At 35.6% G+C, this 18706-nt stretch overlaps 3 protein-coding genes and 1 long non-coding RNA gene across 4 annotated transcripts; all 4 read left to right on the top strand.

The window, feature by feature from the left end:
• Positions 1 to 1397: 1397 nt before the first annotated feature.
• Positions 1398 to 4928, top strand: LOC125214428. Its single transcript, XM_048115457.1, has 9 exons — positions 1398 to 1652; positions 2482 to 2548; positions 2658 to 2735; positions 2844 to 2896; positions 3114 to 3197; positions 4135 to 4187; positions 4263 to 4327; positions 4459 to 4517; positions 4599 to 4928. Exons 1-9 carry the CDS (start codon positions 1434 to 1436, stop codon positions 4686 to 4688), a joined length of 768 nt encoding a protein of 255 aa, XP_047971414.1. The 5' UTR covers positions 1398 to 1433; the 3' UTR covers positions 4689 to 4928.
• Positions 4929 to 6038: 1110 nt separating this feature from the next.
• LOC125209011 lies at positions 6039 to 7458 on the top strand. The gene is made up of 3 exons (XR_007174316.1): positions 6039 to 6121; positions 6335 to 6458; positions 6868 to 7458. It is a non-coding gene; the product is annotated as an uncharacterized LOC125209011 (long non-coding RNA).
• A 4170-nt stretch (positions 7459 to 11628) lies between these two features.
• On the top strand, positions 11629 to 18140 carry LOC125211383 (non-structural maintenance of chromosomes element 3 homolog). The gene is made up of 7 exons (XM_048111148.1): positions 11629 to 11662; positions 15984 to 16057; positions 16142 to 16400; positions 16907 to 17059; positions 17176 to 17281; positions 17355 to 17469; positions 17889 to 18140. The coding sequence occupies exons 2-7, from the start codon at positions 16010 to 16012 to the stop codon at positions 17925 to 17927; spliced, it is 720 nt and encodes a 239-aa protein (XP_047967105.1). The 5' UTR covers positions 11629 to 11662; positions 15984 to 16009; the 3' UTR covers positions 17928 to 18140.
• LOC125199088 lies at positions 13882 to 15204 on the top strand. The gene is made up of 2 exons (XM_048097248.1): positions 13882 to 14393; positions 14775 to 15204. Exons 1-2 carry the CDS (start codon positions 13882 to 13884, stop codon positions 15202 to 15204), a joined length of 942 nt encoding a protein of 313 aa, XP_047953205.1.
• Positions 18141 to 18706: the final 566 nt, after the last annotated feature.

Here is an 18706-nt window from a genome sequence, read left to right as displayed (position 1 = left end):
AGTGTTTCCCTTATCTTGAGACGGTGGGAGTATTAATTTTATAATAGAATGTAAGTGGAATGAGTTAGTGAAAAGTTAGATTTACCTACCCTTTATAGTAAAAGTGAATTGAGACTCCTAATAGGATGGACTAAAATAGTACAAAAGTGTATATGTAGAATATTTTGATTTGTTATGGTTTTGGAATTGAAGTGGGATAAAATTCATATGAAATTTGACTTTTTTTTTTTAAACAATGATTATTTAATTAAGAATAGAAAGTGTTGAAGCATCTGAGTGACACACAAAAAATTGTCATTTTGGTTGGAGAAATAACGCATAGTGGTTTTTTGAGTTGTCGAAACTTTACAAACTCAGAGAGGCAAATGGATTTGGATATATCTCACAAAAAATTGCATTCAATCAAAATTGTTAAATTTAGTAGGCTACATATAATTTTGTCGAGCTCTCATGTTTAGTCTGAGATTTTATCCAATGAAATTCGAACTTTGAGATTTAACATAGAATTAATCTCCATTCAAGACGAAAGTAGTATTAATTTAAATCTAGTTATGATTCAGTAAAAAACTAGGGATCTCTAACATTAATGAGACAGAGAATTTACAGAAAGGAGATCGAAATTCAATAAACACGAGAAAAAGAAATGCTTATCATGCATATATTAGAATGAAAAATAGACCCTGATTTTGGAAGGATCGATGACGACGCCGTTGGGGCACAAACCAAGAAACCAAAATGTCACTCCTAATGTATCTGATTCAAGGAAAATGTTCAGAATTTTATTCTTTGAGGTTTGTAGAATAAATAGGAATATTTGACTAAGAAACCTTAAAATTCTAAGATGATTCTATGCCCCAAAGAAACAAGATAAAAAAAATAGCATATAGACAAAGACAAATGATGTATACACATTTTATTGCTGATTAAATGGCACTCACAGCACAAAACATTGCAACAAAGACTCATGTAAATCGACAAAGCATAATAGCCTTATTTTTTCACAAGCAAAAATCATGGTTATTTCGGTTATAGTAACATGGAAGATACAATGTAAGATGATTATATACACAAGGAAATTTTGCAAAGATACTTTTTGTCAAATCCACAAGTTTTAGGCTTAGTAGTGTTTTGCCAATTATGTTTGTTGATAAAGATTGTCATTATAAATAGTCAATTTAGGCTAAAAAAATCACAATTTTAGTTATGATTTTTGGAATTGACTTTAAAATTATATGATTAAAATTTGAAAACAGAGATTTGTTAAAAAATTTAAGACATTTTAATAAAAAAAAATTAGAAATGGGTCATAAATTTTACTAACTTCCACCACCAAATGACCCGCATCAGCCCATGACCCGATCCACCACGGCCCGACAAAAACAGCGAAAAATGAAAAACCTCCGAAGCTTTGAGTCTAAAATTGAAAAGTGAAAATGTCAGCAATCGCCGGCGAATCATCGGGAGAAATTCCGACGGGAAACCGTGCGGAAACGAATGTAACCGAGAATATTCCGTGGACGGATTACGCTTTGCAGCAAGCGCAAATTGCACAGAAGACAATCGAGAGCACTGTTGAGAACGCAATCGAAGTCACCAGATCGCGCGTTGATCGGATTCTCACCACCTCCTCCGCACATTTCAATCAAACCATTGTAATGTCCTCAATTTTCAACAGTTTCTATTTCCCCTCTGTTAATATGTTTTACTGGCATTAGACAAAATCGGAGGCTATTAAGATTTTTTCCCCTTAGGCTGTTTGTTCTTGCGCTAAATAGGAAATGCACTAATTCGGTTGTTTGCACTTCCATAAATACCGTAGTGATGGAAGGATGTGTGTTCAGCTAATAATTTTGAAAATATGGTGAAATGATAAGTTTAACATTGATATTGGATGAATTAGGGGGCTAACACATATACCAGGTGTGAATTGTTTTATTTTTTTGTAAGCTCTATCTGCTACAGATGCCAAGTTCTATATTAAGTGTAACTGTGTAAATTTTCCTTTTCTTGGTGGGTGATTTATATCTTCCCTCTTATTTGAATCTTTTGGAAGAGCATTGGATGTGATTTGGTTTATTTTATTTTCCAAATAGACTATTGAAATGCTTCATATCAATATCCTAATAACCAACTAATAAGGTAGCTGCAAGGTGCACTTATTCAAGTTAGGTTCTACGAATAAAAGAAAGCTAGTGCCTTTTAACATCTTTGTGGGAATACATCAAACATATTTCAGAAATCTCGTAAGTTACAGTTGGGGTTAGAGCTCTACGATTCGAAGCATAAATTAATGGTTCAAAATGTTTTGGTTATGTAATGAATCCTTTTGTGTTATCTTGATCAAGGTTTTCAATTCCCAGAGCTTGTTGTCCATTGGCCCTCTTGTGATGTTAATTTCTGATTACTCTGTCAAGAATATATTTTGTGTTCTATCTTTATAAATTTGTGGTATGCTTATGATTCGAGGGAACGTTGTTGCAGGACTCTCTGCAGGATTTAAAGTCTGAGTATAACACATATGAGGATATTGCTTTTGCTAAGATTAAAGGTCTGTTCAGATCTACTGCAGTATCAACATGAATAAATTGATGTAAATCATTTCCAATAGATTTCTAATTTAGTTCTTGATTTTCTCCACGATTATGAATGTTCTGCAGAGGGTTTTCTTCTTGCCTATTCGCACCCTTTGATCACAACTGGAGTTGTTGTCGGTGTGGGATCCCTGGGTCTGAAAAGTATGTCCAGTGCATGTTTTATTGAGCATATATTCACAAAACTATTAGTGATGTTCAATTGGTTGGCCCCAACATTTTACTTAAGATATATTTTGTATATTTCTGCAGAAACCAGACAGTTTTTAACCTACAAGACAATGCGCATCTTCTTAAGTGAAGAGGTAATAAATATGTGTGAATAGGCATCTTTGATACTGATTGCTCTTACTATAAATTTACAGAAAGAGTGCTGATGCTTATCCTTTTACATGAGGAAGTTTTCTGGATATAGATCAGTTGCAGAAATTTCTTTACTGTATAAATATTTATATGTGATTGAACTGTCTTTAATTTCTATTTACAATTGATGATAATTTGAGCTAATGCTGTATTGTCTAGACATTGCTTTCTAGAGCCGATGCAAGAGTCAAGGAGTTAAGGCAATCAATTGAGCTTTTGAAGGGTGAAAGTGAAAAATTAGAGGTGCTTTTTTCACATTCTGGAGTCTTTTTGCCATATTTCTTTCATGTTACTTCATTCCACTGGACTACCAATCTACAAATCTACTATTCCATCTCACTATTCATAATTCACACTAAGGGAAATTGATCAAAATATATGCACTAAGGAGTATTCAACTGGAAACCCTTGTTCTTTACTTTTAGGAGAACCAAGAATTACCGATGTTTATGGAGAGGGGAAAATGATTTCAGGGGCATATTTTGTGAGCTCTCCTGCAAATATAGCAGTGACTTACATTTCTCTTATCTATCAAGGGAGATTAGATCATTGTATTGGTAATCAGGATTGCAAATGAAATTAAAGTAAAAAACCATAACTTGTTTCAAGGAGTAGTAGCAATGTATCTGTAATTCTGTTTCTTCGTACATTTTATTCCTTTTACCGTCGTGTAGGAATTAGGATCCAAATACAACAATCATTTCATTCATTTTTACTGAAAATGGTGACCCTAGCATCTACCATCTGAGACTCAAACTATAATGCTAGGGTAGCCAGATGTTCTGCATTAGGATATAAGAAAAACTTTGCATCCTGAAATCTACTGTCTTTCACTGGTTTATATTTGAATTTGGTTTGCCATTCAACTAATTTTCATGCCAGATATAAAATTAAAAGTCAGGCTAAAGCATTTTCTTTGCAATTTGGGTAAAACAGTTTCTATGGCAAGACCTCCTCCCTTCTTATTCTGACATTGCTTAACCATGTTAAATCAGAAGATTTCCTATTATTTTGCAAAGTCCTCCCCCCCCCCCCCAACCCCTTTCTTCATTCTCCTTCCAGGGTAGGGGGTGGGGGTTATAGGTTGAAGTTCAAATTCATTATAAAAACTTTTTCCAGGTACATGAGCTTTCTTAGCTTGAGTTGTGTATCAGCTCATATTGTGTCATTTGTCTGGCAGAAAAGGGCATTGCAAGCTGAAGAACACTTGGTCCGAGGAAGGACAAAACTCAGGTCCCTGTCTAGGTTTTTTACATTTCCAATTTTTGAATTAATTTCATCCTATAACATTAAACATTGTCCATACAGGCAAGCTGGAAAGCAAATACAGGGTGCCATTGCCTCGTCTTATAAGATAGAAAGGCAAGCAAGAGGTACATAATCTGCCTCCGTCCTATGTTTATACACGGGCAAATGCATATATGCACGCACTATTGTTGGTATATATCTCGTCTTCCTAACTGAGACATCTGGTAATTGAATCTGGTTGATTAAATTGCTCCAGGCTTGAAGGACGCTCTTAGTGAATTCCCAAGTAGAGAAGCATCTCGATTTCGATCAGAAGTCAGTCGTTTTCCTTAATTTACTGTTTATATACGTCATTCCAACAGGAATATCTCTAATGAGGGCTTTAATCGTATCCAGGTAACAAACCTTGCTAAAGAGGCAAAGAAAGAAAGAAATGTTCTGTCCAAGGAAGTTACAAAGATCAGCAACCATGGGATCTCGGTCTGAATTTTTCGCCCTTTCTTCAATGGGATACGAAGCATGTCTTATCTGTTGTTGAATAAAATTTCACATCAAAGCTGTGGCTCAGAATATACTCTGTTAAACAAATACAGCCAAAATTTATAAGTAACATACTAACTCCAGGCTGAAATGTTTTTGCACATCAATACAACGGTTTCTTGTGGACATTGTAATGTGAATTTCAGAATCCTGAACTACTTTTATTCATTGATTTACTTAGTTATATACTCTTGTCTCATTCAAGATGACTATTTTTTCTTTTTTATTTGTCCCAATCAAGATGACCACTTTCCATTTTTTAAAATAACCTCATCTCTCCTCATTAATATATTCAATTACTTTTTTCTCTCTACTTTATTTCACGTAACAACACCATAAAATCTCGTGCCACTCAAGAATATGGTCATCTTGAGTGGGATGGAGGGAGTAATTTATTTTGGACCTAGTAGATGTCATGAAATGTCTAAATAAATGCAACTAACACTAACGAAAATGTAACATTGGCTAAGTAATCATATTAAGTTTTGAACAATATGATTAAGTTTTGAACAAGATGAGTTTTAACCGCTATATTCCAAACAACATTAGTCGCGAGATATTAGTCCGACTAATCAGTTGTCTATAGGATTTATGATTATGTCAGTTTTTTTGTCTCCTCTTCTTTTTTTATGTTTTCCAATGTATTCTTTGTGTCGACAACTAATCATTCGTCCCAGCGGAATCAATGTACCATTGGAACGAAGGGATAATCACAATTTATATCCTACATTATGAAGAAAATTATAAAGAATGCAATAGCAACATTGTTAATTCGTAAAAAAAATTTACCTATAATTTCAAATAACAAATAAATTAATAAAATCATGCGTTGATCGAGAGTGGTGCTCACAAAGTAATGTAACATATCATTCCAGTTTACTGGATAATACTTTTAATTTTATTTTTGATTATCAGTATTTATTGCCTAATAATTTTTAAATATAAATTGCAATGTAAATTATACTACTCCCTCCGTCCCAAAGAAGATGACCCCTTTCTTAGGTGGCACGGGATTTTATGTAGTTACATTTTGTGTATTAAGAGGAGAGAATAAAGTAAGAGAGAGAAAATAAAATAGAGATAAAGGTAATTCCATTTTAAATAATGAGTCATTTTAGTTGAAATAAACCAAAAAGGAAAGTGGGTCATCTTCAATGGGACGGAGGGAGTACTACAACAAACCTTATTTACATATCATCAAATGCAGATGGGTCAGTGTGCCAAATTCACTATTCATTTGCACTTGATTACATATAAAAGCTCAAATCGATCCTAGGGTTCACACTTGACACTAAAGTTCTTTCTCTTTCTCCCATCGGCGCCTCTCTCTGCCGCCTGCCGTCGTCTTTGCTTCTCTGCCTCCACTCGAATTGTGCAAGGTGTGTCATCTTCATTTATCTCAGTACTAATCACCATACTACCATAACTTACCATTTTTAAACTTAGGAACTCTAATTGATTTTTGAGGCATGTTGAGAATTTAAATGTTCTATTTTTAATACATGAGTTTGATGTGTAATTACTGCATAGATTAAACATCTAGCTACTATATATTTTGTTGATTTTCTCAAATTTAAATTCTGTAAATGTAGGCGTCACTTCGGCATTTATAAATAATGGTGACATATTCGATTTTGGCTTTGCTCGACTGGGATGGAGGAGAAGTAGATGGATCCATACATGCTTTTTTAGTATGGGAGGCATTGGAAAAAACAGGTATATATTCTTTCACTCATATGTATATGGAGTACTTCTCTTCATACTCCACTAATTAAAATTAGAAATTATACTTCTCTTCATATTACTCGTATGTTTCCGATTCATAACATTTTTTAATTTAAATAAGTTGCTACATAGGAATAGACTTACAAGCCTTTTAATTTAATTAAGTTCCTACATAGGAATGGACTGACATTCCTTTTAATTTAAATAAGTAAGTCGCAATATAATAGAGAATGGGCTTACAAGCCTTTTAATACTTCGGCTGGTGCAAGAGTTTGTTACTTGTATAAAGTTCAAGGATTTATGAGCCTTTTCCATAAAGTTGTAAGAATCCCTCCACTCTCCAGCTTTGTTTATGTGTTTTCAAGGCATGAGTCTTTATGAGTATTTTCTTGAATTGCAGCATAATCCGAAGAAATTTGCTAAGGCATGTGGTTTATTCGACAAAAAGAAGATATCGTTAGAGTACGTGGGTGGTTCCACTTCACTAGTTACGTTGAATGTGTGGAAGGGGCAGCGGGTATGGTTTGGTTCGGGTTGGTCCACATTCATCGATGCAAACCGGATCTTAGACGACATCACTGGTTCTAGAAAAATACCCTCTCTCGAGTTCGATTCCATAGTGAATCTGATTAGGGTTCAGCAACGCCACAATTGAATTCCTGTTGTAATAGTTTTGTGCTTGAATTGTAGTGATAAGATTAGACGACATCACTGGTTCTAGAAAAATATTCTCTCTCGAGTTCGATCTTTGATTAGGGTTCAGCAACGCCACAATTGAATTCCTGTTGTAATAGTTTTGCGTTTGAATTGTAGTGATAAGATTAGACGACATCACTGGTTCTAGAAAAATACTCTCTCTCGAGTTCGATCCCATAGTGAATCTGATTAGGGTTCAGCAGTGCCACAATTGAATTCCTGTTGTAATAGTTTTGAGTTTATATTGTAGTGATAAGATTATGAGTATGACTAATGTCTCAAACTAATGCTAATATTTCTTGTGTGGTGATTGCAACTCTGTCATGCACATTTCATGGTGATTTCCTTTTGGCTTATGTGAATTTGGATGTTGGAATTTATGCGTTATGTTCGTTTCTTGGAATCGATGTGCTGATGTGTGTTAGTTTTAAGAGGAAAGTAGTTTCCAGTGGTAGGGAGCACAGCAGGGGGTGCGGTGCATCAAAACGACACCGTACAATGCCTCCAATTCAATTTCCCTTATTTTAATACTACTATTACTTCTTCCATTTCCCTTAAGTAAATATACCACTGATTCCATCACCTTTCTTCTCTTTTCTATTATTTTAACTATTCTTTATTCTATATTTATTTGTTATCCATACTCTACGAGGGTATAATAAATTTGATAATTTAAATTAGCTTTCCCTGTACAATTATTCTAGGAGATTCTTTAAATACTATTCAATTTTTAATAGTCTTTCTATGTTTAATAAGGTTGATTAAAATCCAATTTTTTTATTATGTTTTTATTTACTTCTAGAATAAAATATTATAGGAACTTTATGTGGGAAATAAAAATTATAGAGTATAATTAAGACAAAAATGGCTAAACCTAACAAAATAATCACTTTAAATATTCATTTTAAAATTTAAAGTTATATTTTAAAATATAATGGTTTATGTTATTTAAAAAAGATACAAATCATGGAGTATAATTTTAAATATTCCACACAAAGAAGTATTGGAATACAATATACAGTAGTTCATTAAAAATACAACACAAATATAATATAGATACATTGTACTGATCAATTACTGGAAATATTTGCTCAAAAATTAGTTTTATAATGATAATGGAACAAAGGGAAATAGAATTGTTTTAAGAAATATAAAGTCAAGGGAGAAATGTTAATAGGAAAAAAAGGAAAGAAAGGTGATGGAATCAGTGGTATATTTACTTAAGGGAAATGGAAGAAGTAATAGTATTAAAATAAGGGAAATTGAATTGGAGGCATTGTACGGTGTCGTTTTGATGCACCGTACCCCCTGTTGTGCTCCCTACCACAGCAGGGGATCCTACCCCGTACATCATACATTAACCAAGATCAACTCTACTCATCTCTGGAATTTTACATCTGTACTAACACTACCTATCTATCATGCATTCACAGAAATCACCCGAAAAGGATAAAATTAAATCTGTAATCTCTATCAGCTACAGCACGACTAAGGATCAACATCTACGCATGATTTCTGTACAACGGGCAAGGGTGATAGTCTCAATGAGCAAACGAGCTTGCCTCCGTGCTATAAATCGAATATTCACTCAGACTAGCATTTGGTCTCTCCTCAGCGCTGTGTCTACACTGGTAGGATCCAGAGCCTTCACAGCCGATGCATATAGCTTGTGTCTCGAAGAACTTTTCGCTCAACATCATCTTGTTCACTCTGTTTCCATCACCTTCAAGAGCAGACTGATCGTAGTCGCTTAGAGAGACACAACAGATAACGACCCGAACATCTTCAACCATCTCCAGCAACTTACCATTAATAGATTGAGGAACAATTTTGGAGGGTGTACTTCAAAATAAACTATCCTCAAAGATTGAAGAACTTTATGCTCTCGAAGTTGTTGTCGAAAAATTATGAAAATAAATCCGTATCATAATATTATTTGCCGTAATTTTTTCACCGGTGGAAAATAACAAACTCGAGTAAAGTTTGGAATATTATTTGTCAAGTTTAAAGTTCATGGAAAAAATCCAAGTTTTATTAAAATTCCATTCCTAATTTAAATGCAATTATGATTCAGTAAAAAAGTAGGGAGCTCCAACAATATTAATGAGACACGGAATTTACTAAAAGGAGATCGAAATTCAATAAACACGAGAAAAGGAATGCTTATCACACATAGATTAGAATGAAGAATAGACCCTGATTTTGGTGAGTCTGGACAAAGAAGGTTGTTTGTGGGAAAGAGAAAAAGAACTTTAGTGTGAATCCTAGGGTATATCCTTAAACTCATATGTATATTACAATTAATATTAACGAAAGTGTAACATCGACTGAGTATTCAAATTAATTTGAATGAGACGAGTTGTAACCGCTACATTCCAAACAACGTTAGTCCGAGTAATCAGTTGATTCTAAGATTTATAACTGTTAGTTTTTTCGTCACATTTTTTTTTTTGTTTTTCCAAAGTATTCCTTCTGTCGATAATTAATCATTCGTCTCAACGGTCAATGCACCATTGGGACGAAGGATAACCACAATTGGCATCCTTCATTATGAAAAAAAATAATCTTAAAGAGGTGCAATAGCAGCATTGTTAAAGCTTAATTAATCCTGTTCTTGAATTGTCACAATTGGTATCCTGACTTTAGGTTTATATTTGGATAACGATGCTCTAAGTCAATGATTCTAGTTAATGATTTCACATGCATATTAATTGCCGTGACACATCAGCCTTTGTAAGCATAGAAAATCGTATAAATAATTTTGTGTTTCGGTGTCTGCTGGTATATGTATCATAGTATATTTTAGGGACAAATATCAACATTGGATTCTGAAAAATAGATTTAGGTTGGGACAGATCTTATTTCATGTTTATTTTTCCATTATATATTGATATGAATCATATGATCGATCTGTGGGTCAAGATTTCGGTTGAATGTGAAGAATGCATAACCAAACGCAGAAACGCTCACTTTTCATTATTATTTTTTGGATTTTTTGTAATTCGTTGAAAAATAGTACTTACATTTTTTCTAAATATCAAACGTAATTCACGTTTTAAACATTTAATTAAAATAGATATCGTAGCGCAAAAACAAATCATAATTTGCAATTATGTCATGTTTTATAATTTTGTTTTTAGTGGCAATATTGATTGAAGTTCATTGCAAAAACGTAATTCATAATTTGTGATAAGTTTTTCCAAAAGTAAAAGTAGGAGGATAATAGCCACTAATATCACCAATTCATGATAAGAAATTTTGTCATGGAAAAATCATGAAAAAAAAAAACAAAGATTTCTACTACTATAATTTAATAAACTACTCTATTGTGGTATTATTCTTAAAATTAATAATAAAAGAAAAAAAAAAGTAGGTTGGAAAGATAGAGAAAATGACGTAAGATGAAGAGGTGGTGTATGTGCATCAATTCCGATTTCTAACCTTTCACGCACGCTACTCTTCTCTCTTACTCACATAGATGCGGCCCTATCTAGTTATAACATTTTTAAATCTTCATAAACAAATTTGTGATCAATTTATGGAAGTCAAAATACTATTTATGCTAAACTAGATTAATCTATTAGAGAAATATTTATATGGCTTAAACTAGTGATGAAGTTAAATTTGTATGTCACGGTATTTGTTAGTACTTGAGTGAGATTAATTTTTCGAAAATTGATAAAAATGAGATTTTGATTAAATTATATCTAGAACATTCAACAATATTGGGCTTTAATGCAGAGGCGGCCTTGGATATGATATGATCGGTCGCACCATGCTGCCGATCTTAATTGTTTAAAAATAAGTTAGTAGGAGAATTAATTTTGTAAAAATAAACTTATTATAATTGTGGTCGTCCGCACATCTTCATGGGCCCACCCAAGTTTTCTTATTAAATGTATAGGAGTAACATATAGCTTGTTGAGTCACACCATATTTAATTAGCAGTAAATAGTAAATACCATAAAAGAGGGATAGGTCCACATTAATTAATATTATACTAAAATCTTAATGCACACATTATTGATTGTGTATATAAAAGAGGGACTCTCACTTTCCTCCATTTACAACCTCTCTTTGAAATCTTATCCCTCAAATTAATAAAGAAGCCGGAAAATGGTAGATGTTTGCTGTCTATGCGGCGACGTTGGCTTCTCCGACAAGCTTTTCCGGTGCTCCCACTGCCGCCACCGCTTCCAACATTCGTAACCATCTCTCTTTCCACGTGCATGTTTTCCATATTTATAACCATTTATCCTCTCTCGTTTTTTCTAAAAATTTAGTAGTAATATTTTTAATTTTGGAATTTAATAAAGTGATTGATTTGGATGATTTAGGTATTGTAGCAATTACTACGGTGAGTATGGAGAGAGTATTCAAGTATGCGATTGGTGCCAATGCGAGAAAAGGAATTCATCAAGCAGCTCCGGCGAGAAAGGAGGATCTCCGGTGGGAAAGGCCGCCGGAAAAGTATCTTCTCCGCGGCAAGCAATCCGAAGGTACAAGCTTCTCAAGGATGTTATGTGTTGATCAAGAAATAATCAACCCTTTTTAATATTACTATATGTTTATATTTAGGTAGTGACAGTTACAAGTTTCCGACTTGTTTTTGAGTCAATTACGACGTATGCAAAATAAAGACTTCTATATAATTACACGACTTTTTTTTTTTTTGTTTTGTTGTTCAATTGAAATTGCAAGAGGAAATGGCCGTGTGGATGTGACAATTTAAGGTTAAAATAGTAGCCAGTGATGAATACTTTAATTATAAATCATATATAGAAAATTTACACGAGGATATAAAATCAATGAACAAGATACAAACGGAATGAATAAATTTTTTACTCCTAGTGAAGTCCGGACATATTACATATATGTTGCATTGTATTATTTATATTCATCCAATAAGCATATTTGACATTTCACTATATTTACCATTGTGGTTAAAACTTTTTTAAGGAAAAGTTAACATAAGATGAAGGATTTCTTTTATTTATAACAATAAACTAGTTATTAGTCTAATTTTGAGATTCCCAAAAATGTTTCCACGATATTAAGGTTTTGAGGAAATAAAAAGTATTAATGTAAAAAATGTGGATATATATAAATTACTATATGACGTATGCTTGTGTAGCTGGTTTTGGAATTGGACATGCAGGAAAGTTAAACCATTTTATGTCTGTTGGTTATATTATAGTACTACTATACAAGGTAGTTGCTTGCCTTCACAAAGTTTGATTTCCAACTTGCAAGAAACAAATTCAAAATATGGAATATTTATTGCATCATTAATTTGTTGTCTCTTTGTGTCATATACTATATGTAACACACACTTATAAAAATCAAAATATAGTAATGTGTACGTTTCTTCAAACAAGGCATGTTGTTTTGAACTAGAGTTGCTAAGGAATTGGGAGAATATATTAAACATATGCATAATTAAGTCAAACCCGCGATCAAAAAATAATAAATTATCAAGTAGCTAGAAATACTCCAAGTTTATGAATATTTTAAAATTTATAAGTTGTTTAAAATATTTTAATTTTTTAAAGGTGTTTGAGCTTTTAAGTAACAGCTATATAATTAGTTGCGAAAATAAGTTATAACAGCTTATAAATTCATTAACTCCACCCTATCCTTTCATGATTTAATAAGCAATAGTCAATTTGCTAATGGAACAATTTTACTAGTACTATAATTTGTACATTTCTAATTTCATCCATCTTTAATTTCATTCTCTAACATGGCCCTCTAGTCGTAAGTTTAATTATTAACATAACCTAGAAAACTTAGTATTCCCGATCTCTCCAATAATTAGTTGTAACTTATATCACTATAAGACATTTAATTTGGTTTGAAAATAAAGAGGGAGTAAGGTTATGAAGTCAGTAGTGGAGTTTCCACGGTTTCCATCAGCAAAATGCATTATAATTTGTGGGGTAGTTTTGATTTGACAATTTCATCATACATTAATATTCGTTGTTGAAATCATAAAATTGACCTAATTAATTGGGTGGTGGAAATTGAATCACATGATCAAGGACACGTGGTTATCACACTTATTTGGAAATACAGTATATTAACTACACATTAAAAACTTTAAATTGATTAAGTAGCATCCCCACGTAGTCACGTGTGAACTTTGCAAAACACCAAATCTTAATCTCATTATTTTTGTAGTACGTGGCCTGCAAAAATCTTGGAGATTTTTCGAACTTTATAGCTCAATTTGATGAATTTCTTTTGTACTAACTAAAAATGAACCACTACAATCCCAAGAGTACTTATATTTCAAAGCTTATTCAATCGTTTGTGGGATTCTTCCTTTTAGCAAAGTGCTTCTTCAAACACTTTGTCTTTTTTGACAAACTTTCCTTAGCAATGCTCGTCATCAAGTATCTTGAATTCCGACCAATGTATACTATCTCTACGGCGCCCTTCCCGTTCGCCCGTCGGGGACGGGCGACTCGACGGGCGCCATAGTGGGCGGGAAGGGCGCCCACGCCCGTCCCGGGTGCCCCTGCGATGAGCTCGCCCCTCCCATTGACGGGCGAGTGGGACGGGCGCCACTGTGGCGAAGGTCGCCCGTCCCAACTCGGACGTCCGACATATTTTTTTTTTTTAAACTCTATAAATAGGGCTCCTCCAACGTCATTTCATTCACACCACTTGTGTTGACAAGTTTCTCTCTCTAAACCTCTTTTTTCAATTATCTGTAATGGCGAGTAGTCGTGCGGGTGGTAGTGGCGGAGGCGCTAGTGATAGTGATGGCTTTAGCGATGATGAATTGGATCTCGCTGTGCAAGCGGCGATTGATCGACGGATCCGGCAGAGGCAGCAGGCGGCGGCGGCCGTGCCTCGGCCAATCCATCGCCGACGGCATGTACCCCGGGACCACATTGCTGCACATCAGCGGTTGTATGAGGACTACTTTGCTCCAGAGCCGCGTTTTGGGGATGCCTTATTCCGCCGACGTTTTCGAATGCATCGTCCTCTGTTTATGCATATCGTTGGTGCATTAGAGAGGAGGTACGAGTTTTTCAGGATCAGGGAGGATGCGGCTGGCAAACCCGGACACACGCCAATACAGAAGTGTACGGCCGCAATCAGGCAACTGGCGTACGGAGGGCCGACCGACATGTTCGACGAGTACCTCCACATTGGGGAATCTTCCGCCATCCAGTGTCTGTTGGAGTTTTGCGCGGGCGTTAGAGCGATATTCGGGGATCGGTATCTTCGACGTCCGGGCCCCGAAGACTGCCAGCGGCTGATTAATATGCACGGGTCGGTGCACGGGTTCCCTGGGATGTTGGGCAGCATCGATTGTATGCATTGGGAGTGGAGGAACTGCCCCGTCGCCTAAAAGGGGAAACACACTTCCGGCTTCAAAGCCAAGCATCCCACGATGATCCTTGAAGCTGTAGCTGACTACCGGCTGTGGATATGGCATGCTTATTTTGGAGTAGCCGGGTCGAACAACAACCTCAACGTCCTCCAGTCGTCGCCCCTGTTCAACGATAGGTGCAATGGCGTTGGTCCCGCCATCAGTTTCATCGCCAACGGCAACCAGCACAACATGGGATACTATTTGGCGAATGGGATATACCCAAGCTGGCCCGTCTTTGTGAAGTCGATCAAGCATCCGGTCGGGCCAAAGAAGAGCTACTTTGCGACCCGGCAAGAGGCAACGCGCAAGGATGTTGAGCGCGCATTTGGTACGCTCCAGAATCGATGGGCGATGGTGAGGGGTCCGGCACGGCAGTGGTATATCCCCAACATCGGCGACATCATGTACGCGTGTATCATTCTGCACAACATGATTGTCGAAAGTGAAGGGGACGAATTGACTCAGTGGAACAGCGAAGATGACACGGGTGCCGGACCCAGCCACGGCGTGGCCACCGCGAATGTGAACATGGGTGTACCTCGTGGAGAGGTTGAGCGGTTGCGCGCATTTACCGACATGCGGCAAAGAAATGCCCATATTCGACTTCAGGAGGATATCATCGAAGAGGTTTGGACGCGGAGGGGTGGACACTGATATGGTTGTTTTTTTTTTCGCATGATGTATGTTTTTTTTTTCTACTATGTAATTTTTTTTTTCGAATTATGTATGTTTTTTTTAATGAAATATTCGTATTTCCCGTTCGTATTTTTGTCGGATTATGTCTTCCGTAAATTTAAATTTTAATTGTGAATTAATTTAATTGTGGGAAGGGCGAGTGGGAGGGGCGAGTGGGAAGGGCTAGTGATGTGGCAGTGGAATGGGAGGGGCTAGTGCTGACGTGGCATGGGAAGGGCGCGTGGGAGGGGCGAATGGGAGGGGCGCCGCCGGAGACAACCTAAAGCGTATCTTTTTGGTGGAATTTTTGTGTTACTTCTTGGTAATAAAACATATAGTATTTTTAAAAATATAATAGTAGTAATAAATTTGGTAGTGTTATTGAATCTCAATTTTTGCTCCTCTCACAAGTTGTTTGCATAGTCAAAAAACTATTCTCAATATTTGCATATGTATAAGAAATGAAATTTCGTCAACAAAAATGATATTGACTTTTTGAATAAAATGGCATTGGTTAAGAAAGTAAAAATAAGGGGACAAATATAGAATTGTCAATCTTAATTGAGTTGGTCCAGCCTGACCTGACTCGGGCCCAGTAGAGCCCAATGAATTTAAATCCGAATAGCTCGATAATTTGATCTGGTCGGGCAAACCGACTTGACCCGATTAAAATAAAAAAACCTATTTGGCGGGAAAGGTGACTCCATGATCAGAACAGTATCAGAGCTCACGATTTTCAATTTTTTGCTCGAAATTAGGGTTTTGATTCACGCAGCTTCGCGGAATGTCTTTCAATCCTGAACTCGCCTCTCAGTTTGACATACCGGACCTCGTAAGTTCCCTTTATTTCCGCCATTGTTGTGTTTGAATTGGTGAGGTTGGTGATTCTGCGCGTGTCTCTCATTTTTGGGCGCAGGAAAAGGATAAATTGGTAGGCGAAGTGATCCGCTACATCCTGTTCAAAACCGAGCAAAATTCAGGCTGTCCGATTAAGAGGGAGGAGCTGACTCAGTTGATTACGGGTAAAGGGTATAAGCAGAGAAATTTCCCTTCTTTTGTAATCGATGAGGCCAAATCGAAACTATCTTCAATCTTCGGGTATGAAATGAGAGAACTTCAGCGGTCTCGGCCTTCGGCGGCAGCCAATACAGGCCGCGCTTCGCAATCACAACAGTGTGAGTTTCGTTAATTTGTTTGTTTATTGAAAAATGTTTTGTCACATGTTTGACTGTTTGCTTGGTGATTTTGCTCCGCAGATGTGTTTAGGAGGTCTATAATTTTTGGAGGATTAAAAATGTTATCTTTACTCTTAAACTAATCCAACCAAGGATGAATAACAATGTGCTTTAGTAGTTGTGCATTTTTATCTCTTTTTATTTACTAAATAAGGAGCCTAAGCTCATATGCTTCAACAACTCTTGGGGTGAAGAAATGGTTAATGACTCTTCACTGCTGAGTTCTTCAAGTTGAAAAGTTGAGGGGTTATGTATGATTTCGTAGCCTTGTTTTAACATATGATTGGCATAGCTATTGGAGACGTCCTGTTGAACAATACAAGCATATAGCATATACAAATGCCAAAAGTTAAATCCTTCCCCTTTTTACCGATTAGAGCTCTATAATCAACTCTTAGAGTTTGGTACACTTTCTCCCCTGAAAGTTCCTTATTTCTTTGTTGCAGCTGTTGGTGAGGCGAAATCGTATGTAATCATAAGTAAGCTGCCTTCTGATGTCTATGGAAAATTTGTAGAGGATAAGGGTTCAGTACATATGCCAGGCTTAACTTTTGTTGTAATTGGGATAATTCATTTAGCAGGAGGCAGAATTACCGAAGGTGTGGCTACTTCCTGGATCAATTCATCTGACAATTATACTTAACTCCTGTTGATTTCCTGTTTAGAAATTTTTTGTTAACATACAAAGGAATTGTTCTTTTTGCAACTCTTGAAGAAAATCTTTGGCATCATCTAAAGCGCTTGGGATTGCATGAAAATGAGGAAAACCATCCTCAATTTTCAAATACCAAACTGGCCTTGGAAGCACTTGCCCAGCAAAGGTGATTGTAAATTTGTAATACATTCTTACATGGTCAGTTGGCCTCAATACATAATCTTGGTAGTTTGACGCAGGTATTTGCAGAAAGAAAAAGTTAATGGTCCCGAAGGCAACATTGTGTATTATGAGCTTGCAGAGAGAGCTCTAGATGCACCTATTTATGACAAAATCAAAGAGTATGTAGCTCAGGTAATGTACAGTAAAATCTCTTGCCTTATCTTGTTGTGTTTGTTTTTCATGTTTTTTTTTATTAATTTCCTATCCTTCTTTGGGGAAGCGCATGATTTGGTTTCAATTGTGACTTGCGATACATTGAAAATACGTTATTTCTATGGTCATACAAGGAAATAATTGGTCGATTCAAACAAGCTATTTATGAGTGTGTTTATGTGATTGCAGAATTGCTTTATCTGTGATTGTCTCTATACCTATCTGTGTTTCTGGAAATGTTATTTTCTTGTTCTATGTTGCTGACTTATCTAACCTTACTGTTCTGACCAGAAGATATTTAAGAAATGAGTTTTATTTGTTAACAACTGCTAATCCAGTTAATGTTCTTGAAATATTTCTGCTGCATTACTGATAAGACAAAGCACATTTCTTGGCAGATGGTGCAGAAAGATGCAACGGCGTTAGAGACTGATTAGCTATCTCGTTTTGCCCAGCCGTACGTAGGACGAGTAAGCTACTCGACTACACATCTTGTGTATAATCTTGAACTGTAAGTGAATTCTTCTGGGTGGTGGTAGAATTTGTTGGAGATGATTGAATGGTGATGAACAATGTTGTAGAATAATCTTGAACTGTAACTTTTTGTAGCTATTACTACTATTATTGGGGAAAAAATAATCTTGTGTATAGCCTACGTACCATTTCTAGACTGCTGATATTAGAGCATCCCCAACAGTGCTCTTGGGGAAGGACGTCGTCTGTGCCGACAGCACGGCCTTGCTTTATGCATAGAGCACGTCCGTGCCAACGGCAAGAGTACGAGCAGCCGACATGGCATGCTCTTAGCCGTTGGTTTATCATTTTTTATTATTATTATTTCTGAAAAATTTGAAAAAATCTGAAAAATTCAGTTTTAATAAAAAAAATATTTTCCCACTTCCTAATAAAATATATACATTTTTTCACACATTTAATTTATTTTTTCATTATTTTTACCCCAAAATTCATACTTTCATCTATAAATACTCCCATTTCAAACACAAAAAAATGACACTATACCAAACAACTCTCTCAATCTCAATTTTTAGGATTTTAATTCTGTAATTTTTAATTTTTAGGATTTTAATTATGTAATTTTTAATTTTTTAGTAATTTGTGTTGGAAAACATGATCAAGTGAGGTCTCATGGCAAATGAGTAAAAATTTCATGGTCCATCCATACCAAATTGGCATGTACCTCACCAATAACTCATTG

The sequence above is a fragment of the Salvia hispanica genome, chromosome 1, assembly GCF_023119035.1.
Source record: "Salvia hispanica cultivar TCC Black 2014 chromosome 1, UniMelb_Shisp_WGS_1.0, whole genome shotgun sequence".
Classification (NCBI taxonomy): domain Eukaryota; kingdom Viridiplantae; phylum Streptophyta; class Magnoliopsida; order Lamiales; family Lamiaceae; genus Salvia; species Salvia hispanica.
Note: the sequence above shows the minus strand (reverse complement) of the source record. Positions and strands in the feature narration are given on the sequence as shown.

Coding starts and splice junctions, on each gene's coding strand:
- LOC125214428 (XM_048115457.1), top strand. CDS start 1,434: ATGTCAGCAATCGCCGGCGAATCATCGGGAGAAATTCCGACGGGAAAC. Junction 1,653..2,481: donor CACATTTCAATCAAACCATT/GTAATGTCCTCA, acceptor ACGTTGTTGCAG/GACTCTCTGCAGGATTTAAA. Junction 4,518..4,598: donor CATCTCGATTTCGATCAGAA/GTCAGTCGTTTT, acceptor AATCGTATCCAG/GTAACAAACCTTGCTAAAGA.
- LOC125211383 (XM_048111148.1), top strand. CDS start 16,010: ATGTCTTTCAATCCTGAACTCGCCTCTCAGTTTGACATACCGGACCTC. Junction 17,282..17,354: donor GAAGCACTTGCCCAGCAAAG/GTGATTGTAAAT, acceptor AGTTTGACGCAG/GTATTTGCAGAAAGAAAAAG. Junction 17,470..17,888: donor TCAAAGAGTATGTAGCTCAG/GTAATGTACAGT, acceptor ATTTCTTGGCAG/ATGGTGCAGAAAGATGCAAC.
- LOC125199088 (XM_048097248.1), top strand. CDS start 13,882: ATGGCGAGTAGTCGTGCGGGTGGTAGTGGCGGAGGCGCTAGTGATAGT. Junction 14,394..14,774: donor AGAGCGATATTCGGGGATCG/GTATCTTCGACG, acceptor GATATACCCAAG/CTGGCCCGTCTTTGTGAAGT.